General features: G+C 35.3%; 1 protein-coding gene across 2 annotated transcripts; it reads left to right on the plus strand.

Moving 5' to 3' along the window:
• The first annotated feature begins 347 nt into the window (after window positions 1-347).
• st8sia3 (ST8 alpha-N-acetyl-neuraminide alpha-2,8-sialyltransferase 3) lies at window positions 348-16,509 on the plus strand. 2 transcript variants are annotated; one of them, XM_077221349.1, is made up of 5 exons: window positions 358-826; window positions 3,921-4,040; window positions 5,236-5,793; window positions 12,136-12,193; window positions 12,668-16,509. In XM_077221349.1, the coding sequence occupies exons 1-5, from the start codon at window positions 663-665 to the stop codon at window positions 12,746-12,748; spliced, it is 981 nt and encodes a 326-aa protein (XP_077077464.1). In that variant the 5' UTR covers window positions 358-662; the 3' UTR covers window positions 12,749-16,509. The 2 variants fall into 2 exon arrangements, with proteins under 2 accessions (XP_077077463.1, XP_077077464.1); XM_077221348.1 differs by lacking the exon at window positions 12,136-12,193 and having other exon boundaries at window positions 348-826.
• The last annotated feature ends 6,255 nt before the right edge of the window (window positions 16,510-22,764 follow it).

The raw sequence follows: 22,764 nt of genomic DNA on the forward strand, positions 1-22,764 counted from the left end.
TCAAAAAAGGCAAACTACAGGTTCAGGTTTTATTTTATTATGCAAATAAAAAATGCATAGAAAAACAAAAAGCTGAAAAAAAGGCAACATAATAAGTTATTAATATTTTTTGGGTTATGGTTACAAAATCTTTTAATAATATTCAAAAATACTGTGAAGATGTCAATTTTCCTTGTCCGGACATCACTTTTGGCCCTATATAAAACCAATATGATTTCATGTAATAAAAATATTCTGTACTTATGCAGAGGTCTAAAAGGCATAATGGTTTAGTTATGAGGATATTGCAGGTGTGTGTGTGTGGGGGGGGGGTGGGGGGTGGGGGGGGGGTCGTCAGGATAATCCGTGTAACCCTTTAGTGACCGTGGTGGAGGCTCCAGCGCCTCCATCTGCTGCAGTGACTTGTTTATTTCTTGGATTTCTCTGAACATGATCGAGTCTCCTTTAAATATCTCCGGTGTTTTTTGCATGAGACGGATGTGAGCGCAGATGTTTACAGCTAAACGCCCATATTCGACGTTTATATGCACATGGCAGCGGCCGGTGCTGATGAGAGACTCCGCGGATCCCGGATCTTCATCATCATCAGCATCTGAAACGATGCAGCTCACATCCATCATGTTCCTTCTCCGTGTGTGAATCGCAGTGTTTTCTGGGCTGAGATGGTTCGGGTCGTCAGTGTTCTGGGTCTGGTGATGTTCAGCGTCGCTTTGCTCATTTTGTCATTGATCAGTTACGTGTCCATCAAGAAAGACTTCATCTTCACCGGCCCGAAATACGCCAACGGCGGCGGTCCGCGGATGTACATGTTTCACGCGGGGTTTCGGTGAGTGAACACGTGATTTTTCCACATGCATTCATTAAAAATGTCATATAGGTGTTGTTTATTTCTATAAATCAATAGGGGAGCATTTCTAATGCGCATGCTGGTAAATAAGCGTGTGTTTTGATCACATTTTTTGGAAAGGCCTCTTGTCCTTCTGTCATGATGCTCAGTGCGCATGCGCAGTTCAGTCCTGGATCATGAAGATGGACTAACCTACATTCTCATATTTCGCAGAGTAATGATTTCTGAACAGCCAGCTGGCTGCATTCATATTCTATATACGTCATGCATTCTATTCTAACGCATATTCTTTTTTGGCATCTATGGTTCCATAATAAACATCTACACTCTTATATATAAAAAAAGGTTCTATATAGAAATTTAGGGTACTTGATTAAATTTTTAGCAACGGTATCTGACAAAAAGGTTCTAAATAAGGAGAAATGTCTTCAATTATTGCATAATACTTTAATATTTAAAGGGTTTTTTTGTGATAAAGAATGTTTATGAGCTGTTTAATTCACACCTTTTTAATTAAATTAGAAAAATTAAGTAATTAAAACTAAATCCATAAAATGATCCATGATGGAACTCCTAAAAGGTTTTATAAATGAAGCACCTGACGGATTAAGATCACATTCCACTTTATTTTTAAGAGTGTTACACATTTAAAATAAAGGTTCTTTATTGGCACCAATGGTTCCATGAAGAACCTTTAACATCCACAGAATTCTTTATAGTTGAAAAAGGTTCTTTAGAAAATTAAAATGTTCTTCACATCAAGAAAAAGGCTCTTTTAAGAAAGGTTTCTTGGCGAATGTTGAGTGATAAACTACTTTACATTTGATTAATGCATCATTTCTCAGTCTACCTTGCTGAGTCTACCTTGCTGACCATCAAGAATATTTTTTAAAAAAATACTTGCAACCCAATTATGTACAATAGTCTCACTTCTTAAGCTTTTGGCTGAAATCAAATATGTGCACAGAAGTGCATGTTTTTTAATGTTAAAGTGGTTAAAGTGCAACCAAAGTCCAGGTTTAATGTTGTGTTTGATTGAAACTGAAGGATCGAGGCCCTGAGCGCTGTCCTTGGTCCTGATTTACTCCTCTGGCAGTTTCATTTCCAGTCAGTAATCAGACGCTTCTGCTACAGTCAAGGTTACATAGCAGGAGTTATTTTGATCCAGCACTCTTGTATGACCATATGTTATTCATCAGCGGTTCGTCATTTGAACTTCCGCCAGGGAAGAGAAAAAAGGCCAAAACTAGCAGAAGTGTCTTCAAATGTGTTTTGAGTAAAGTTCAGATCAGATAATAGTGTACGAGAGGCTTGATTTGAATTGCTTAAGTTTGATTTGAATAATTTCAGTGTGTAAGTAATTCCATATACCAACAGGTTTACAGAAAATGTCTGATCTGTTATGCCCTTGTTAAAAGTCTTTGTTGTTTCTGTCTCTACTTGAACAGGTCTTCCTGCTTGAATGTTGATTATTTTCCTCATATACTCCATTGTTGCAGCTCCTCTCTTCCCAGTCTGTCAGTAACGCTCTGTTTACTTCCTGTCTCTATGAAGCCCCTCCTTCTGAAAAGCACATTGTGCTCTGATTGGTCGGCTGGATCAGTGTGTTGTGATTGGTCGAGCGCTTCGAGTGTGTTTGGAAATGTCCCGCCCCTTACCATAACCACCAGTTTAACGCACTAACTAACTCACGCAGGCCCCGCCCCTTTATTCTGCATATGAATTATTTAAATGAGGAATATTGTGACGTGTTCGTTCCCGGAAGAAACTCAAGACTACAATGGAGGCGTTTCAGGAGTTCAGAAACACTGACACTGATATAGAGATTAACTCCAGCTGAAGGGACTTAATTCAATCTAAATAGCAATATTTAAAAAAAAAATATATATATATATATATATATATATTAAAATGCCAAAAGCACATAACAAAATTACAAAAAAATAATTTGTAAACTAAAAATATAAAAATAAAAACATCGTAAAAATCTGTTAACGATGTGCTAACTCTAGCTAGAAACATGTTAGAATATGCTACATAATGCTAATAACATTAGCCATGTGTTAAATCATGCTAATAATATATTAAATAATGCTAGCAAAATGCTAAAACATGCTAGCAAAATGCAAACAATTCAGCAAATAATGCAAGCAACATTTTTGTTTGATTTTCACTAGTGCTTAATAGTGCACTAAGTAAACCTAGCAAAATGCTAATACATGTCAACAATGTTAAATCAGGCTAGAAACATGCTAAATCATGCCAGCAAATGTCAATGCATGCTATGAAAATGCTAAATCATGTCTGAAACATGCTAACAATGCACTAAATAATGCTAGCAACATGCTAAAAAATTTTAACCATGTTATATTATGCTAGAAACATGCTAAGTCGTGCTAGCAAATGTGATAAATAATGACAGAAACATGCTAAATCATGCATCAATCCAAAATTCTAGCTTTTAAAACTACTAAACTAAAACCAAAAACCATTCAAAATTAAAACCTTAAAACCAAAACTACTTCAAATTTTCGGGCTCTTCATTGGCATTGATGATTCCATGAAGAACCTGTAACATCCATTAAATCTTTACATTTCACAAACGGTTCTTTATAGTTTTAAAAGGTTCTTTAGAATATTAAAACATTCAAGAAAAAAAAATGCTGCTTATAAGAACTGATCAATGAAAGGTTCTTTGGGGAACCAAAAATGGTTCTTCTATGGGATCGCTAAAAAAAGAGTGTATGAATTGATTGAGTTTTACTGGGAGTGACTTGAGTCGTCCTGTAAACCAACACAGCGCTCTGACCTCTGAGGCCGTAACCCAGACTCAGATAATGAAACGGAACAAGCTTTAACAAACGAGAGTGAGGAAACGAGCAGGCGTGGAGTCTAAAAGAGGCTGTTTAATTAGAGCGGGCATCGACTGCCCCGGGCGGGTCGTGACTGACAGGACTCTGTATGGGTCGGATTGATTGGGACCACTTTCAGCATCTGCCATCAGCGGGACATCGGGATCTGCTGGAACAGAAACAGTGTTTTTATTTCCTCTGTCTGTCCATCTTCTCATCAGGTCCCAACTGGCAATGAAGTTTCTGGATCCTGCATTCACGTCCCTGAATAATGCCCTCAACGAGAACATACAGGAGTCCAGCAACTGGAGGTTTAACAAGAGCGCTTATTTAGAGCAAAGGTGAACGTCAAACACACACACACACACACACACACACACAGTGCAGAAGATGAGAGTATCTGAATAGGGTTAGAATTAATAGGTAGATGCAAATGTAAACGATATTTACACTATAGGAAGAAGCCTCTTCTGCTCACCAAGGCTGCATTTATCTGTTTAAAAATACAGTAAAATCAGCAAAATTGTGAAATATTATTACAGTGTAAATCAGCTGTTTTCTATGTGAATATATAGTAAAGTGTAATTTATTCCTGTGATCAAAGCTGAATTTTCAGCATCATTACTCCAGTCTTCAGTGTCACATGATCCTTCAGAAATCACTATAATATGATGATTTAGTCTTTATAGTCTATTTCCTTAGTTAGAATGATTATTAAAACTTTATGGTTATAGTTATGATTCTTAATGTATCATTCTTATTTATATAAATCAGAAAATGTCAACTCACGTTTATGTAATATTAAATATTAATATGAATATATGTTACTATTTATATATTTATTTTTTAATATGATTAATATTTTAAATCTATTTAAAACTGTAATTTTATTAAAACTTATGGTTATAGTTATTTTTCTTGATGTTTGTTTATTTTAATGTATTTAGTTTTAAAATATGATTAATGAAGTTTAATATTATTAATATTATTAATAAATGTATCAAATAAAATGTCAAATTTTCTGAAGACATATTTTTTTTAAGAATAAAAACCCATTAACTCTCACATGTGTATGTAATATTGAATATAAAAAATAGGCCTGGTAATATTTTTAATAGTAATATTATTTAAATTTATGTTATTGTTGTCGTTTCTTGATAGATTTTTATTTTTATTCTGAGTTTAGTTTTTTAATATTATTCATATATTTTTTAATTAAATTTTTTTTTGTATAAACACTAAAAATAAATAAATAACCGAATTTAAAAAAAACATCAAATCTCACATGTTAAATGTTATGTTATAGTTCTCATTATTTTTATTTATTTATTCTAAGAGTTTGGTTTTTTAATGTTTACATTTTAATGTACAACATTTTTTGAGAACAGTATTTTTCATACAATGTCAACTCTCATATGTGTATGTATTTTGAACGGGCCTAAAATCTCTCTTAAAACAACTGCTAATTCATTTACTTATCTTGCGTCTTTCTGATTCTGTTCACTTCACTCTGATGTTGTTGCGTGTGTTTTCCAGTAAAGAGATCGGTCAGTACATCGACGTCCCGCACAACTTCACCCTGACCAAGAGCAGTGTTCGTGTGGGTCAGTTAATGCACTACGACTACTCCAGTCACAAATACGTGTTCTCCATCGGCGAGAACCTCAGGTCTTTGCTTCCGGACTCTTCTCCGGTCCTCAACAAGCGCTACAACACCTGCGCTGTGGTGGGAAACAGTGGGATCCTCACCGGAAGCCGCTGCGGCCCCGAAATCGACAAGTATGACTTTGTTTTCCGCTGCAACTTCGCACCCACTGAAGTCTTCCGTCGAGATGTGGGTCGCCGGACCAACCTCACCACCTTCAACCCCAGTATTCTGGAGAAATACTACAACAACCTGCTGACCATCCAGGACAGGAACAATTTCTTCTTGAGTCTGAAGAAGCTGGACGGCGCGATCCTGTGGATCCCAGCCTTTTTCTTCCACACGTCGGCCACTGTCACACGCACACTCGTAGATTTCTTCGTAGAGCACAAGGGGCAGCTGAAAGTGCAGTTAGCCTGGCCGGGAAACATTATGCAGTATGTGAACAGGTAAGAGATTCTGTACGTATATCTGTACCTGTTTAAGCTTCATTTGAGAATCTCTCTTCTAAAAATACTATGGTGTTGTTTTGAGTTTTGTATGGAAGCTTGTTTAAGACACGTAATAAACAATTCAACACTAAAATCTTTTTTTTTTTTAAATAAACAAAAAGTTTGTCTCCCAATTCTGACTTTTTTTCTCAGAAAAGTCAGAATTGTATGATAAAAAATCACTCAGAGTTCCAATAAAAAAGTCAAATTTCCTAGATATAAAATCAGAAGTCTGAGAAGAAAGTCAGAATTGTGAGATGTAAACTCAGAATTCCAAGAAAAGAGTCAGAATTGCATGATGTAAACTCAAAATTCAGAGACAAATGTCTGCATTGCAAGATGTAAACTCAGAATTCCAAGAAGTCAAAATTGCGAGACTCAGAATTCCAAGAAAAAAGTCAGAATTGCGAGATGTAAACTCAAAATTCCGAGAAGAAAGTAAAAATTCCTAGATGTAAACTCAGAATTCCAAAAAAAAAGTCAGAATTGTGAGTGTAAACTCAGAATTCTGAGAAAGGAGTCAGAATTGCAAGATGTAAACTCGGGATTCCAAGAAAAAAGTCAGAATTGCAAGATGTAAACTCAGAATTCCGAGAGAAGAGTCAGAATTGCAAGATGTAAACTCGGGATTCCAAGAAAAAAGTCAGAATTGCAAGATGTAAACTCAGTATTCCAAGAAAAAGGTCAGAATTGCAAGATGTAAACTCAAAATTCAGAGACAAATGTCTGCATTGCAAGATGTAAACTCAGAATTCCAAGAAGAAAGTCAAAATTTCGAGACTCAGAATTCCAAGAAAAAAGTCAGAATTGCGAGATGTAAACTCAAAATTCCGAGAAGAAAGTAAAAATTCCTAGATGTAAACTCAGAATTCCAAAAAAAAAGTCAGAATTGCAAGATGTAAACTCAGAATTCCAAGAAGAAAGTCAAAATTTCGAGACTCAGAATTCCAAGAAAAAAGTCAGAATTGCGAGATGTAAACTCAAAATTCCGAGAAGAAAGTAAAAATTCCTAGATGTAAACTCAGAATTCCAAGAAAAAAGTCAGATTTGCAAGATGTAAACTCAGAATTCCAAGAAAAAAAGTCGGAATTGTGAGATGTAAACTCAGAATTCTGAGAAGAAAGTCGGAATTGCAAGATGTAAACTCAGAATTCCAAGAAAAAGTCAGAATTGCAAGATGTAAACTCAGAATTCCAAGAAAAAAGTCAGAATTGCAAGATGTAAACTCAGAATTCCAAGAAAAAAAGTCGGAATTGTGAGATGTAAACTCAGAATTCTGAGAAGAAAGTCGGAATTGCGAGATGTAAACTGTATTTTTGGGACATGGTACCAAGCAAAAGATGAGATCACACTCGCTGAATGTAAACAAACAGAGAGCGAGTGAGAGTTGCTCGGTTTAACCCTTCATCCACTGAGCTGTTGTCCTGTAATCTTCTGCAATCCCATTAAAGCGATTTGCTGTATCCGATTGGATAGATTTATCCCCAGGAAGTTTAATGGATATTTGGTTTAACAATCAGTGACGAAAAAGGATCTCCGTGATTGCATATACGTGTTTTAATTATAATTTAAAAAAGTAGTATAATCAGAAAATTTGTCATTTGTTTTGATACATTTTTTATAATATTAATGAATAATAACACATTTTATTAATAGTATGCACATTAAATTAATAATATTAATAATAATTTAAAAATTAAATCTTTAAAATAAGTAAATAAATAGAAAATGATTCAAATGTAATTTTTATAATCTTTTAAAAATGCTTTAATAAATAAGTACATGCACTACAGTTCAAAGGTTTAGGGTCAGTAAGATTTTTAAAAATAATTAATACTTTTATTCATCAAGGATGCATTAAATTGATGAATAGTGACAGTAAAGACATTTATAATGTTACAAAAGATTATTTTTCAAATAAATGCTGTTCTTTTGAACTTTATTCATTAAAGGATCCTGAAAAAAAATCTATCATGGTTTCCACAAAAATATGAACTGTTTTCAACCTTGATAATAATCATAAATGTTTCTTGAGCATCAAATCATCATATTATAGTGATTTCTGAAGGATCATGTGACACTGAAGACTGGAGTAATGATGCTGAAAATTCAGCTTTGATCACAGGAATAAATTACACTTTACTATATACTAATATAAAACACAGATATTTTAAATTGTAATAATATTTCACAACTTTTCTGTATTTTTTTTATCAAATAAACGCAGCCTTGGTGACCAGAATAGACTCTTTCAAAAACCGACCCAAAACTCATTACAAGCTCAGAACAGTTTTACCATCTAGACATCTTCAAAATAATTTTCAATGAGAAATTGAAAACGGGGTCACACACTCACACTCTCGCTCACACACTCACACTCTCCCTCACACACTCAATGTCAAACCCAAATGTTTTCAGTCTACAGAAAAAATAAAGGAATTGGCCTCACTGTTCCAATAATTTTGGAGGGGACTATATATATACATTGGAATAATATTTCACATTTTTTTACTCTATTTTTGATCAAATAAATCCAGAACTGGTGAGCAGAAGAGACTTTTTTCCCCAAAAAACATACTGACCCCAAACATTTGACCCCACATCTCCCTCACACACTCTCCCTCACACACTCTCCCTCACACACTCACACACACACTCACACACACACACACACACACACACACACACACACACACACACACACACAGGTCAGCCTGTAGTCCAGTGTTCACTGTTCACCAGCACTGTGACTCTATTAGAGATGGTGGCTGAACTAACCTTGCTCTGAGCGAATGAACCTCTGAACACACACACACACACACACACACAGGAGCAACTGACCTTCATGGATGTGTTGTCATCATTTTCCTGCAGACACATGTGCCACTTTGGGTGAAACGCATTAGTGTGTTACCCGGGGGTTTATGGGTAAACGGTTGAGTGTGTATGCAGTGGTTTACCGCCGTTAAATGTATATGAGGATATTTCTCTGAATCGCAATTCATTTAAAGCTGAAGCTCTGTGTTGGAGGGGTCTTCCAGGGAAGATCACAGAGGGTTTGTGTTTGTGTCAGCGCTCGGCTGTGGGAAACATGTTTATGACTGTTGATGGTTAATTAACCTAAATTACCCTAATATCACATAAACACGCCCAGGTCAAAATTATATGTCACTCCTGTTCAAATGTTTGGGGTCAGTATGTTTTTTGGGGAAAAAAGTCTCTTCTGCTCACCAGTTCTGGATTTATTTGATCAAAAATAGAGTAAAAAATGTGAAATATTATTCCAATGTATATATATAGTCCCCTCCAAAATTATTGGAACAGTGAGGCCAATTCCTTTATTTTTTCGGTAGACTGAAAACATTTGGGTTTGACATTAAAAGATGAATGAGACAAGAGATCAACATTTCAGCTTTTATTTCCAGGTATTTGCAAATGGATCTGATACACAGCTTAAAAGATAGCACATTTTGTTTAAACCCACCCATTGCTCACACTGTAAAAAACACAACCTAAAAAAAGTTGAAATGACTGATTTTGTTGTGTTGGTTCGGCAAAAAACTACGCTGTAAAAATCTCATACAACAAAAAAAATCTTGGTAGCTTTTACTTGTTGACTCGACTTTTGTAAATAACAGTTATATGAACTGAAAATAAGTTGTCTGTGGCACATAAAAAACGTTTAGTTGAGTCAACTTGACATTATTTGTTTTCTGGAGAGGTGCAACTATTCTGTGACAAATCTTTTGTAGTTGAACCAATTCAACATTTTTTGTCTATTGGAATCAGAAGTTCTTATTAAGAATAAACGGGTTCAGATGTAGCTTTTTTATTGAAAATGTTTGGTCACCATTTTGGTGATGAGCGTTTCCTTGAGTTGGTCAGTTTGACTCTTGGCATTTTATGTGAGTTTGTGGTCTTTGTAACAGTGTTTAGCAAAACGCATAATTTGTTGCAAAGAAAGCCATAAAAAATGATCAGGTGATCTAGATAACAGCATTATAAAGGGAATAGTTCACTACTCTTATTCCTGATCAAAAGATATTATTTGTGAACAATATATGAGATTTACCAACACAACGTTTATGTAACTGATCAGACATTCTGAATTTTGATTTTAAAAACATTGTGGGAATTTTTTTAGACACACACACAAACTTCAACAATTAGCATATGAATCTCAATAATGGTGACATGCTTCATGCCACAATGCATGCTGGGAGTCATGATTTTAATACTATGGTGGGTCCCAGCATGCATTGCAGCATGACACGTCACCATTGTTGAGAATCATATGCTGATTCCTGATGTCTGTGTGTGTTTCAAAAGACTATTTTCCCCATAATGTATTTTAAAATATGAATTCATAATGTCTGATCTGCTGCAAGAAAGTTTTGCTGGTAAAATTGTAATAGAGAAAATAATCACTTTTGGTCAGAAATAAGGTTTGGGATTTATTCTAGTTTATGAGGCTGAAAACTTGATCATTTTGGTTCTTTATTTCTCAGCAACAAATTAGATTTGACACAGAATAGTTGCACCTCTCCAGAAAACAAATAATGTCAAGTTGACTCAACTAAACGTTTTTGTTTTGTTGTGTGTGTGCCACAGACAACTTATTTTCAGTTCATATAACTGTTATTTACAAAAGTTGAGTCAACAAGAAAAAGCTAGGGGAAATTAGTACCAAGATTTTTGTTGTTGTATGAGCTTACACTTTTTTACAGTGATGTGACCAAAAGTATTGGAACATGTGACTGACAGGTGTGTTTTGTTGCCCTGGTGTGTACTATTACATTTTACTATTACATCGTACATACAGTATGATTTTTCAAACAATAAATAGCACTGAATGTCTGCGCTCAGTTTTACATTTGGGTTTTGCCTGAGCAGACTGCATTTATAGTTAGATGTGTAACCAATATGAAAACCAGAGAGCTGTCTATGGGTGAAAAACAAGCAATTGTGAAGCTGAGAGAAGATGTTAATCAGTCAGAGCCATTGCACAAACATTGGCCATAGCCAGTACAACCATTTAGAAGGAAGAAAGAAACCACTGGTGTACTAAGTAACAGACCTCGAATGGGTAGACCTGGGAAAACATCAGCAGTTGACGACAGAAACATTGTGAGAGCTGTAAAGAAAGATCCTAAAACAAGTGTTAGTGACATCATCAGGGCAGGAGCGAAGGATCCCAATCTACTGTTCGCAGAAGACTTCATGAACAAAAGTACAGAGGCTACACCGGAAGATGCAAACCTCTCATTAGCAAGAACAATATGAAGGCCAGGCTGGAATTTGCCAAAAAGTACAGAACATTCTGGGGCAAAGTTTTATGGACTGATGAGACAAATATTAACCTTTACCAAAGTGATGGAAAGACTAAAGTTCGGAGAAAAAAAGGTTCTGCTCATGACCCCAAACATACAAGCTCATCTGTGAAACACGGTGGCTCGGGTTTGCATGGCTTCTTCTGGGACGGGCTCATTAATCTTCATTAATGATGGCAGCAGCAAAATGAACAAAACACATTTTGTCTGCCAATTTACAGAAGGATGCAACCAAACTGATTGGGAGATCCTTCATCATGCAGCAAGAGAATGACCCAAAACACAGAGCTAAAACAACATAGTTCATCAGGTTTTAGACTGGCCAAGTCAATCTCCAGACTTAAACCCTATAGAGCATGCATTTTACCTGCTAAAAAAGAGACCGAAGGGAGTAACCCCCCAAAACAAACAGCAAATGAAAGAGGCTGCGGTGAAAGCTAGAAAAGCATTACAGAAGACGAATGCAAAGGTTTGGTGATGTCAATGGGTCACAGGCTTGATGCAGTTATTGCAAGCAAAGGATTTGCAACTTAATATGAAGTCTTATTCACTTTAATCTATTTTAAGTTGATTTGTTCCAATACTTTTGGTCACATGAGCAATGGGTGGGTTCGAACAAAAGGTTATATCTTCCTGGATTTAAATACCTGAAATATTCATCTTTTAAAGTCAAACCCAAATGTTTTCATTCTATAGAAAAAATAAAGGAAGTGGCCTCACTGTTCCAATAATTTTGGATGGGACTATATATATATATATCACAGGTTTTGTGAGATTCATCCAAATGCTTTTCAGACCTACAGATAGAATTTAAGACTATATCAGCTAATACACAAGTATTGATTGTGTTAATCCTATTCCAATATGTGACTTCACAAAATGTCCAAAGAGAGCTGGTTTAAATCAGAACTGAATGTGAAAAATACAGTATTTTAGACCTTTGAAAGGAGTTTCTCTTGTTTGTTTGCAGGTACTGGAAAACGAAGGCTCTGTCTCCGAAGCGTCTGTCATATAGGCTACATAAAATTGTAATGAAAACATTATAATTGTGTGTTTGGGGCATGGATTTTAATGAGGAGACTTTTGTTTATCAGGCTAATATCTGTAATCAGGCTCTCATAAATTATAAAAAAAAAAATTGGATTCAGATTTATCAGCCAATATATCGGTTATCGGCTTTCAAATATAAAGAATTATTGGTATCAGGCAAAATTATCTGTGCATCCCTAATAAATAAATATATATATATACATATATATATATATATATATATATATATATATATATAATCACAGGTTTTGTGAGATTCATCCAAATGCTCTTCAGACCTACAGATAGAATTTAAGACTATATCAGCTAATACACAAGTATTGATTTTGTTAATCCTATTTCCAATTTGTGACTTCACAAAATGTCCAAAGAGAGCTGGTTTAAATCAGAACTGAATGTGAAAAATACTGTATTTTAGACCTTTGAAAGGAGTTCCTCTTGTTTGTTTGCAGGTACTGGAAAACGAAGGCTCTGTCTCCGAAGCGTCTGAGCACGGGGATCCTCATGTTCACGCTGGCCTCGTCGCTGTGTGATCAGGTGCACCTGTACGGGTTCTGGCCCTTCGGCTGGGACCCCAACACCGGGAAGGAGCTGCCGTACCATTACTACGACAAGAAGGGCACCAAGTTCACCACCAAATGGCAGGAGTCGCACCAGCTGCCCACCGAGTTCAAACTGCTCTTCAAGATGCACGTGGACGGCATCCTGAAACTCAGCCTCTCCCACTGCGCCTAGAGGTCAAAGGTCAGGGTCAAAGGGTCAGCGGTCAGGACTCCGGGTCGTTTGGTTTGGCTAATGGACGTTTGTGGTGATTCGAGGCTTTATTTCTGCCAACTATCGACATCAAGCTCAGATCAGTGTCAGTGATGATGAGGATAGTTGGTACACTCTAAAAAATGCTGGGTTGTTTCAAGCCAAATTGTGGGTCAAATATGGTCAAACCCAGCCGTTGGGTTAAATTTTTAAAATGCAATTTTAATCCACTGTTTGGGTTTGTCCATTTTTGATCCAAAATTGGGTTAAAACAACCCATCATTTTTTAGAGTGCACTATTTGTTAACATTAAACAGCATCATGTTACAATATAACCACAATATAATGCAAATATTACTAAATGTGATGCATATCAAAGAAATGCTTTCATTTAATATTCATACTAAGTTTTTCTTTGAGTATATATATCTGCACACCAGAATATGAGGTGAACTTGAGCTTGTCACCACCTAGCAACCAACAACAACACCCTAGCGACCGCTTAGGAACACCCTGGCAACGACCCACAATGGCAAACACCGCTCAGATTTTCTTCAGAGGAATCTAGTTTTGTATATTGTGAAAGAGGATAAATGTATGGAAGCTTATTTCTGCCATGGAATAAAAAATAAATAAATTCTGAGGACCTTTTTTTTTTATTCCGTTGTGGAACCAAGTTTCCATAAAATCAAAACACTGCTTATTTTCTGCATGCCAGGTTTATGCTGGTCTACTAGGTTATGTTTCTGAATTATTATATAGACACAGTTAAGTATAATCAAAGCGTTTTGATTGGACACGCCCTGTGTCAATCAATCAGATAGCTCCAGTGAGTGGGGCATTCTCAGCTAGAGGCTCTGATTGGCTCGTGAGCTGTCAGAGTTCTGCAGAAATATTGATGTTTACCTTACGTATAATTCAGGAATATAAGGGTTATGAATGATGTAATTTTATTTGTGATTGATTCTGTGTTCATGAATGTGTACACATTATTAACATGCCTATTACTGTGTGTGCGCGTGTGTGCGTGTGTGTGCGTGTGTGTGCGTGTGTGTGTGTGTGTGTGCGTGTGTGTGTGTGTGTGTGTGTGCGCGCGCGCTCACGCTGAAGTCATAATGTGCATGTGGAAAACCAAGTCAGTGAAGTGTCGTGTCTTTAACATGTATTCCTCTTTTATTTAAAGTAATTTGATTATATAGATGACAATATAAACACTACATATATTATTGTTAAAGATTATGCTACAGTTTCTGTAAGACGTCATAAAGCTGAAGCGAATGCAGAGACACAGATTGTTACCTGAACAAAAACATCTTCAGTTTTCATATGAATCTTCATCCATTAATGAAGCTTCAGTTTATAATCATTATTTGTTTGATACATTTAATGGTGTTTTATTGCATTGAAGTTATTATACTTTATATTGGTCGAAGATGTTGGTTATTTAATCTGACGGTGATCAGTCCATTAACCAGGGCATGCAAATTTGTTTTTGCAAGACCAAGCGGATTAAAAAACAAATTGATTGGCTGAGATGATTAACAGACGACGTGATTGGCTGAGACAGTGGATACGGTCCAATCCCTGATCGTATTACTGATGATCCATTTGCAAAACGCTGAGCGGCTAAAAAGTTGGACTCGGTTGTCAGTTTGATTAATCTTGTCTTGCTTATTTGTCTGTTTAACACTGACAGAAATGTTCTTGAGTCATTTTTTTTCATATATAGTATGAACTTGGAGAAGTGTAAAATCAACAAAACAACATTTTACCAAAGAACTTTCCTCGCGAAAGTCTGTCAGCTGACGTCTGAAAGTCTCGAGGGCCTCGTTTCTTTTCCCAATGTAAGGTTCAAGTGCAATAAGTGAAATTAATTGAAAAAATATGCTAAAGAAAAACATTTAAAATATTGGCCGCTTCCATAATACAAAAGTGTTCACATCCAAACTTAATTGTGATATTACTGCTCACTCTGATATTATAATTTCAACAATATGTTTTGACATCATGGGTTGTTTTTCTGATCCAGAATCTAAAAGGTGAGAATTTTCCATTATTTACTGTACACTACTATTCAAAAATATAAATAATTAATATCAAAGATGCATTAATTTGATCAAAAGTGACATTTATGATGTTACAAAAGATTCTATTGCAAATAAATGCTATTCTTTGGAACTTTCGATTCATCAAAGAATTCTGAAAAATAAAACATATCAAGGTTTCCATAAAAATATTAAACTGTTTTTAACATTGATACTAATCATAAATGTTTCTTGATCATCAAATCAGTATTAGAATAATTTCTGAAGGATCATGTGATACTGAAGACTGTTATGAGAGTTATGATGCCGAAAAAATTCAGGAATAAATTGCATTTTGAAAATATATTTAAATATAAAACAGGGTTTTCTTTTTCAAAACATTGCTGTTTTACTGTATTTCTGTTCAAGCTTTTGAGAAAGAGAGAGTAACATCAGAAAAACACCCTGCTGTGTTTATTTTTTCATGTTGTGTTTAGCATATTCCAGGAGAGTTTTAGAAAGCCTGTTTTAGAAAGTCGAGCCTCACTGGGACTCTTTCCTTCTGTTCTCTGACTGTAAACAGACATTATCTGTATCTGTGCTGTGTATACTCTTTCCCGAAGGAACCCGAGACTCGCACAGAATCATTCTGGACTCCTTTTGAATGTTGAATGCAGTTTGTTATTTTGATAATACCGACTTCTTTTGATTGTATCTGTCTTTCTTTCCATGTTCTGAACGTGTTTCGATTGTAAGATGCACCACTGAGTTTCTGGCACCATATCTTGAGATCACAAGTATCATTTAAGAGAAATTTAAAGTGCTCCTATTATGCTATTTTTAAGTTCCTAATTTCCTACAGTATTTTTACATTCATCTAAGATCAAAACACACTTTAATTTCCTCATAATATCCACTGCAGCATCAGCTCTTTTCTCACAGTGTCTGAAACGCTTCGTTTGAAGATTCAGTCTCTCTAAACTCCGCCTCTCTGAGAGCTGCTCTGCTCTGATTGGTCAGACCGCCCAGTGTGCTGTGATTGGTCAGAAACTAAAGGCTCATTATCATATCTGACTCTCAGCTTTTGACACACAGTGATACGAACAGTAACGATGTCGTGGGTTTTACCGTATCAATCTCATCAAAGTGGATTTGCTTTGTCAGCAGAAAACAGCGTCTTCTCGACACGGACAACACGAACCAAACTCTTCCAGTCTCAGATAAACTAGTGTTTGAGGGCGGAGCTAAGAGACGCTGTTCAGCCAATGAAAACCACAGATCATATTCGAAATTTCATAATACAAGTCATAAGTCATAATCGAAAAAGCATAATGGGGGACTTTAAGCTAAACTAATTCATGATAGAGAAGCAAAGTGTGTCCGTATGTGTGTGTGTGTGTGTGTGTGTGTTATTTTCTAATTCTTTACATGTGGATCACTTTGATTGTAAACGCAGAACTAAGCTCCTGTCGATGTTTGATTGTTTCAGAGAGAATAAACTTCCGTTTCAGACATCACGTTGTGTCACATGCCAGTTAATAATAATCACCACTAATCAAACCTCATGTCATGTACAACCTTTTGAACATTTGAATGATTATGACTATTTAATTTAACAATATTTTAAACACAACCAATATTCTGTTCTACAATATCCAGCATGTAAAATAGATTTATGTGTGGATGTTTCGATTGACGGTCTAATGGCCATCAGAAATATTCCTTAAGCAATCATTTTTGGCTGTTTTGTTTAGTTATGAGTCATAAATCAGGGTTATATGCTGAGGACAGTTCAATACTTCACCATTAAAGAGGATGTTTAAGACGAAATTTCCTTTAAAGGTCCTTCTGAACATGATTTAAAACACAAAACGTCAATCAAACATAACAGCACAAGAGAAATGTTATTGATAATCCATGCAGAGGAAGAGAAAACATTGATCACCGTCAGAGGGTATTTTTATTTTATATTCGCAATGCACTTCATGCATACATGAAATTGCTTTGTCGTTAAAATAAAGCAACATACAGCATATATATATATATATATATATATTACACAGAGAAAACGGGAAATATAGTTATATACATACATTATAGACATCTCACACATTGTTTGTGTTAAATTTAGTTTGTTTTATGTGAAATAAATAGACGTGGCGTGTGTCAGGCTGCGTTTGGCTCTCGTGTCTTCTTTGACCTCTGACCTTTGAGCCTAAAAAGAGAGGTCAAAGTTCAAACAGAATGATGTAACAGCCCCTCGGCTTTGTCTCTTTAGATCTTTCACTTACTGTTTCAGAAACGTAGAAATATCGTTTATTTCCACGTACAACTCATTGACTGTTTTAGTTGTTTTGATCAGTTTTTCTGATGATGTTGTCTGATGTTTAAGTATTCGCTTGGCTATCTCTAATGACAGGATCACATCGGGATATGATCGGCAGTCGGATGTGAAATATACAGAAATAGTTTTTAGTTATTAATCTCTATTCAGACAGATCGTACAGTTTCTTTGTGTTAAAGTGGAGGGCTTGTATACTTTCATTTGTGCGCTGCACGTTTCTGCCGTTTTTTTGCTTCTCCATTCATAGAAAATCAATTTGGGGAGGAAGAAGGAAAAGCAGCAAACCGAATCCTTTCCTTTCTCTGATCGTGAAGGTTTGTGCACATTTTCTTCTTTTACGATGATTTTGAGACTTAAATAAACAAGGTCTATGTAAATTAATACTATAATTGGTAACAATTTACAGTTAGGTTCATTCAAGTGTTTGTTTATTCATGTGTGTATATTTTTTATAATATATATTATGTTAATGTGTTAACTAATGTTAACAGATGAGACCCTATTTTTGATGATAAAAATAATTGATAATAATAATAATTTTAGTTTTAACTATACAGGCCTATAGGATTTTGCTGTAAGACATGAGCAATGGAAAGAGTTTGCAGTTTATATAATACATTTATTATTCTTAAGAAATCTTGATAACAACAGTCTGCTGCATGCAATGAACAATTACAATTTTATGTTCATTAGAAACACTTTTATTTAAGCTCTGAGATCAATTAGTAAGTATATTTGGGTGTGTCACCTCACATCTGATATTCATCAGCAGTGACATAAACATTACTGTACAGAACAGTTTCTGTGGTTCTGAGCAAAAGATTGAAATGCAAACCAGCTTCAGATAATCAATACTACTCTCTTACACACACTCTCTCACACACACACGCACGCACACACACACACACAGAACCATATACACACAAACACACACACACACACACACACACATATACACACATTTAAACTCACATACTCACTCAGTTGTATTGTTGTATTGTATTTGACGACACACATGCGTATATTTACACATTACTATGTATTTGAAGCATTTTAATTTATTACACATTTGAAGAACTACACTGTACATTTGAATTTATCTACACTACACTGAAGAAGAGATAACCTGTAATAGTTAATTTAGATGTTACCATTTTAGGTTACCTTTTTTTCAGTGTTAAATTGGAAATTTTAATGCACAATTTAATATTTTAATGCAGAGTTTATTTTTTGTCAATTATATATTTTTTTCAGTTACACTTTACAATAAGGTTAGTTAACACTGCTAATAACTAATATTATCAATTAGCAATACATTTGTTACAGTATTTATTCATCTTTGTTAGTTAATAAAAATACAGCTGTTTATTGTTAGTTCATGTTAGTTCAGGTCACTTAAATAATAATATGAACAGATGCAACTTTTGATTTTAATAATGTACTGTAAATGTTGAAATTAACATAAAATGATTTAAAAGTATAGTTAGTCAACTAACGTTAACAAATGAAACCGTCGTAAAGTGTTATTTTTTATGTCATATTAGTTACAGCAAGGTTTTATAGTATAATAATTATAATAGTTTCTAATAGTAAAATTTATTTTCTTGTCTTCAGTGAATATTATGAAATAATATTAAAGGCTCAGATTATAACTTTTGCGTTCATTCGTTTATTAGGACATTACACACATTTTTCTATGATATTCTCTTCATTTAGCCTGACACATATAAGAGGACTGAAGAATCTGCGCTGTTGTCCACAATGAGGTGAAAGTGTCGAGGGTTAAAGGTCACAGTGCCTGAAACACAGCAAGCAAAGCACAGCCTTTCAGCAATACTGAATTTGACATGATGAAGATATCGCGTGGAAATATGCAATAGAGACGTTATCATAGCAATATGGATGTTTTCTTCTAGAGGAAGAACAAGCACTTCCATGTTAAACCGCTCACACATGCAAAACAAGAGCAGTTATTAATTAACCCTGAACACTCAAAACAATCAATATGATCATCAGAGAAACACAAACCCTCTCTGCACCATCACACACACTTTCACACTGACTTCAACACTATACAGCCAATACACATATAGGCCTACATGATAGGCCTATAGCCATTTATACATATGTGTCAAGTATCTATCTATATATATATATATATATATATATATATATATATATATATATATATATATATGACCTTTCACTCATATATAGCTTAAAATCCGAATAAAAAAATCACATAAACGGCGTATAACAGAAGATTAAACGTTATTTAATTACTTGGAATTACGTGTGAACGTCATATTCTTTAAGGAAGGAATAAAAACACTGATAAAAAGTAATATTATATCGGATATTAACCTCGTGTTGCGTTTAAATCTTTTTTCAGAATTTAGTCTTTAAATTAATGCAATTTTCAGTCCAGTAGGTAGCCTACATAACAGAAAAAAAAGAATCCTATAATCCTCATATAATCCGGTACATATTTTGAAGTCGTAAAAAATAATGTCTATTTAAATGCATCACTAATTCAGTCTGATTTCTCCCGCTAAAAACAACGTCGCGAAAATTGAACTAATGCCGTTTTCTGAAGACCATCTATTGCATATTATCCTCATGTGAGATACGAGTCGTGCAATTTACACGCATGAAAAACTTCCTTACTTTAGTCGAATTTAATTCGAATTTTTAATTCGTTTCTTCTTCTTTTTTTTTTTTTTTTTTACAAAATCTCTGCGCACCTGTTATGCATTTCAAGCACGAGGTGTGTGTGTGTGTGTGTGTGTGTGTGAGAGATAGAGAGAGAGAGAGAGAGTGTGTGTGTGTGTGTGTGTGTGTGTGTGTGTGTGTGTGTGTGTGTGTGTGAACATGTTTCATGTTTTCTGAAAGTCTGAGACATGTAATACCAGCACAGGACTTTCAAATATCTTTGGTCTGCTTATAAAAAGTTTTTTTGTCCTGTCTTGTCTGCTCATTTCAGTTTATTGCATATGCATTTCAAGCAAAAATGTAAATAATAGCTAGGCTACAAAAATGCAGTAGGCTAGTAGGCTATTATTTTCGCAGGACAAAACGGCACAGATATTATTATTTTAAATTAATATTATAGGCTCTGTCACAAAATTCACACAGAGACAGAGATAATGTTGGTATAATGACATTATAATGACATAAATGACTTTCTAAACATTCAAACAATCTCATGTCGCATATCATTCAGGGCTACACGTGTTTCTTAACGGTGTCCATTCATGTAGCCTAAATGACGTTTTAAATACGCAGAAATCACCGAGAATATCCACAATCTACATCCGTTTTCACAAGCGTCACATAGCCTAATATTATCACCCAAAGAATCACTGAACAGCATTACTTGAAGAGAGCTATCCCATTATAAATATTAAACCGGTTTAATAGCAAAAACATTCATTCAGAAGGTCGGATCTCTTTCTCATGCATGGATGTGTCTCTAAACGCGGGTAATTGGGTTTTTGACTCGCGCTCCTGTAAAGCGAAGCGTCCGCGTGCGTGTTGACATGCATAACCATAAACAGCATTTCATCTTATGACTGACAGCACGAGCGTGTTTAAAGTGCGAGAGGAAAGTCCGAGACTTACCGAGAGCTGCCGGGTTACTGGGAACAGATGCAGAAACTGACGGCACTAACGGCACACGGTCATCATGGGGTCCGAGGCGCATTGATTCTGATCGATATAGTGCTCTTACACAGCAGATGGTCGGAGTGAGGGAACACGGGGAGAAAAAGCCCAATCCAACAGTTACTCGGGCCTCTTTAGCTTTTGCATGATGATAACAAACTCAAGTGTATTTAATTTACACACCTAATCCATTCAGATGAGTTAATCTCATCACATCTGAACATCTGTCTGAAACTAGCCTTTCTGCTCTAAATCACGTCGTTTCAGTGTTTTGTCATGTGAAGCACAAACTTTGATCATATTGCAATCAGATGCATATCAGATCTTAGAGAAATAAGAATTGTTTAGCATTTTAATGGGTTTAAATAGCACCAGATTCTCAAATTTTAAAATATAGGCTATTGTATGAATCCAGTAAATGCATTTTTACTCCGTTCATAATTATGTAATGTTTAACCTGTAAACATATTTTTAATAACCTGTACTCCATTTTCTTCTTCATTACTCGGATTCACTTTAAAAAATAAAAAAAAGAGTTGCTGCCTTAAATTTTTAAATACAATCAACTTGGATGTTTAAGTCATTTCAGCTTAAATTACATTAAAGACTTTGAAAAAAGTAGAATATTGCTCAACTTTTTTGATGAGTTAAATCAATGTAAAACGTAGGCTATATATTGTCAACTTATTGATCATATTATGTTTTAACAGTGTTTTTATTTTATTTATAACGTATTGTAACAGATAGCCATGCATATTTTTGTTATCATGTTTAAAGTAAAATTTTGTGTAAATTTAGTGTGGGAAAACGCATGGGATTTTTAGGTTCTATGAAAGTTTAAACATTAAAAAGACGTTCTAAATGGAACTTGAACTTCCGAATAATATCATGTTTTTTTTTAAATTATTATTATTTTAAGTGGACGTTTGATCATTTGTCCTGTTAAAGCTGGTATAAAGCGAGTTTAAGGGTTTAGAGTTTTACATTTTGAAAGAAAACAACGTGCACGTTGAATCTCTCTCTCTCTCTCTCTCTCTCTCTCTCTCTCTCTCTCTCTCTCTCTCTCTTTCAAATATCGATTTTCTTTGACATGAATAAGGGCCTTTTTCAGTCAGTGATTCTTTGCATTGTGTTGAAGTGTGCCAAATCAAAGCAGCACAAAAACACCCGAGCAGAATCAAACTCTTCTATGTCCGTCGCTGGATTTGCTCCAGTCGCGCGCGGCAGGTACGGACACTTTTCCTCCAATTTATGGCAGCTGAAAATCCGGGAAGAGTCTTGTGGAGACCCCGGGCCCCCGCTCCTTCTGCTCCTCCTGCTCCTCCTCTGACAGCTGATCAAAAGAAAAATAGGTCACGCTTTTCAGACTTCTGTCGCTCATCCTTAATTACAGTCGCTTTAAACAAAAGCAACATCTGCGTATCCTCCAAAGAAAATAGCAACCGGCATTCGAGAAATCTGTTACTTCTGAATCACTTCAAGCCGGATCAGACCATAATGCGCGTGAAGAAGTTACTCTGCGAGAGGCTTGATCGATTAAGACTAACTCTAACGTGAAAAGGATCAGTGGTACTGTGAAACATGTAGAACTGAGGTCTACTAAAAAAAAGTCGTGCACTGCATGTTTTTTAGACACCTGCATTTAACAGTCTTTCGAAGGAAAATAAAGCCTTAAATCAACCCGCGCAAATGTACTACAGATAGGCTACAAAAGAGAAAATTCGGCTCGTATTCACAGTGTTTGCTATCCTTGTATTTACAGGCC

Source organism: Siphateles boraxobius, unplaced genomic scaffold, assembly GCF_051911475.1.
Source record: "Siphateles boraxobius isolate OS27281-9 unplaced genomic scaffold, OSU_SipBor_1 81, whole genome shotgun sequence".
NCBI classification, from domain to species: domain Eukaryota; kingdom Metazoa; phylum Chordata; class Actinopteri; order Cypriniformes; family Leuciscidae; genus Siphateles; species Siphateles boraxobius.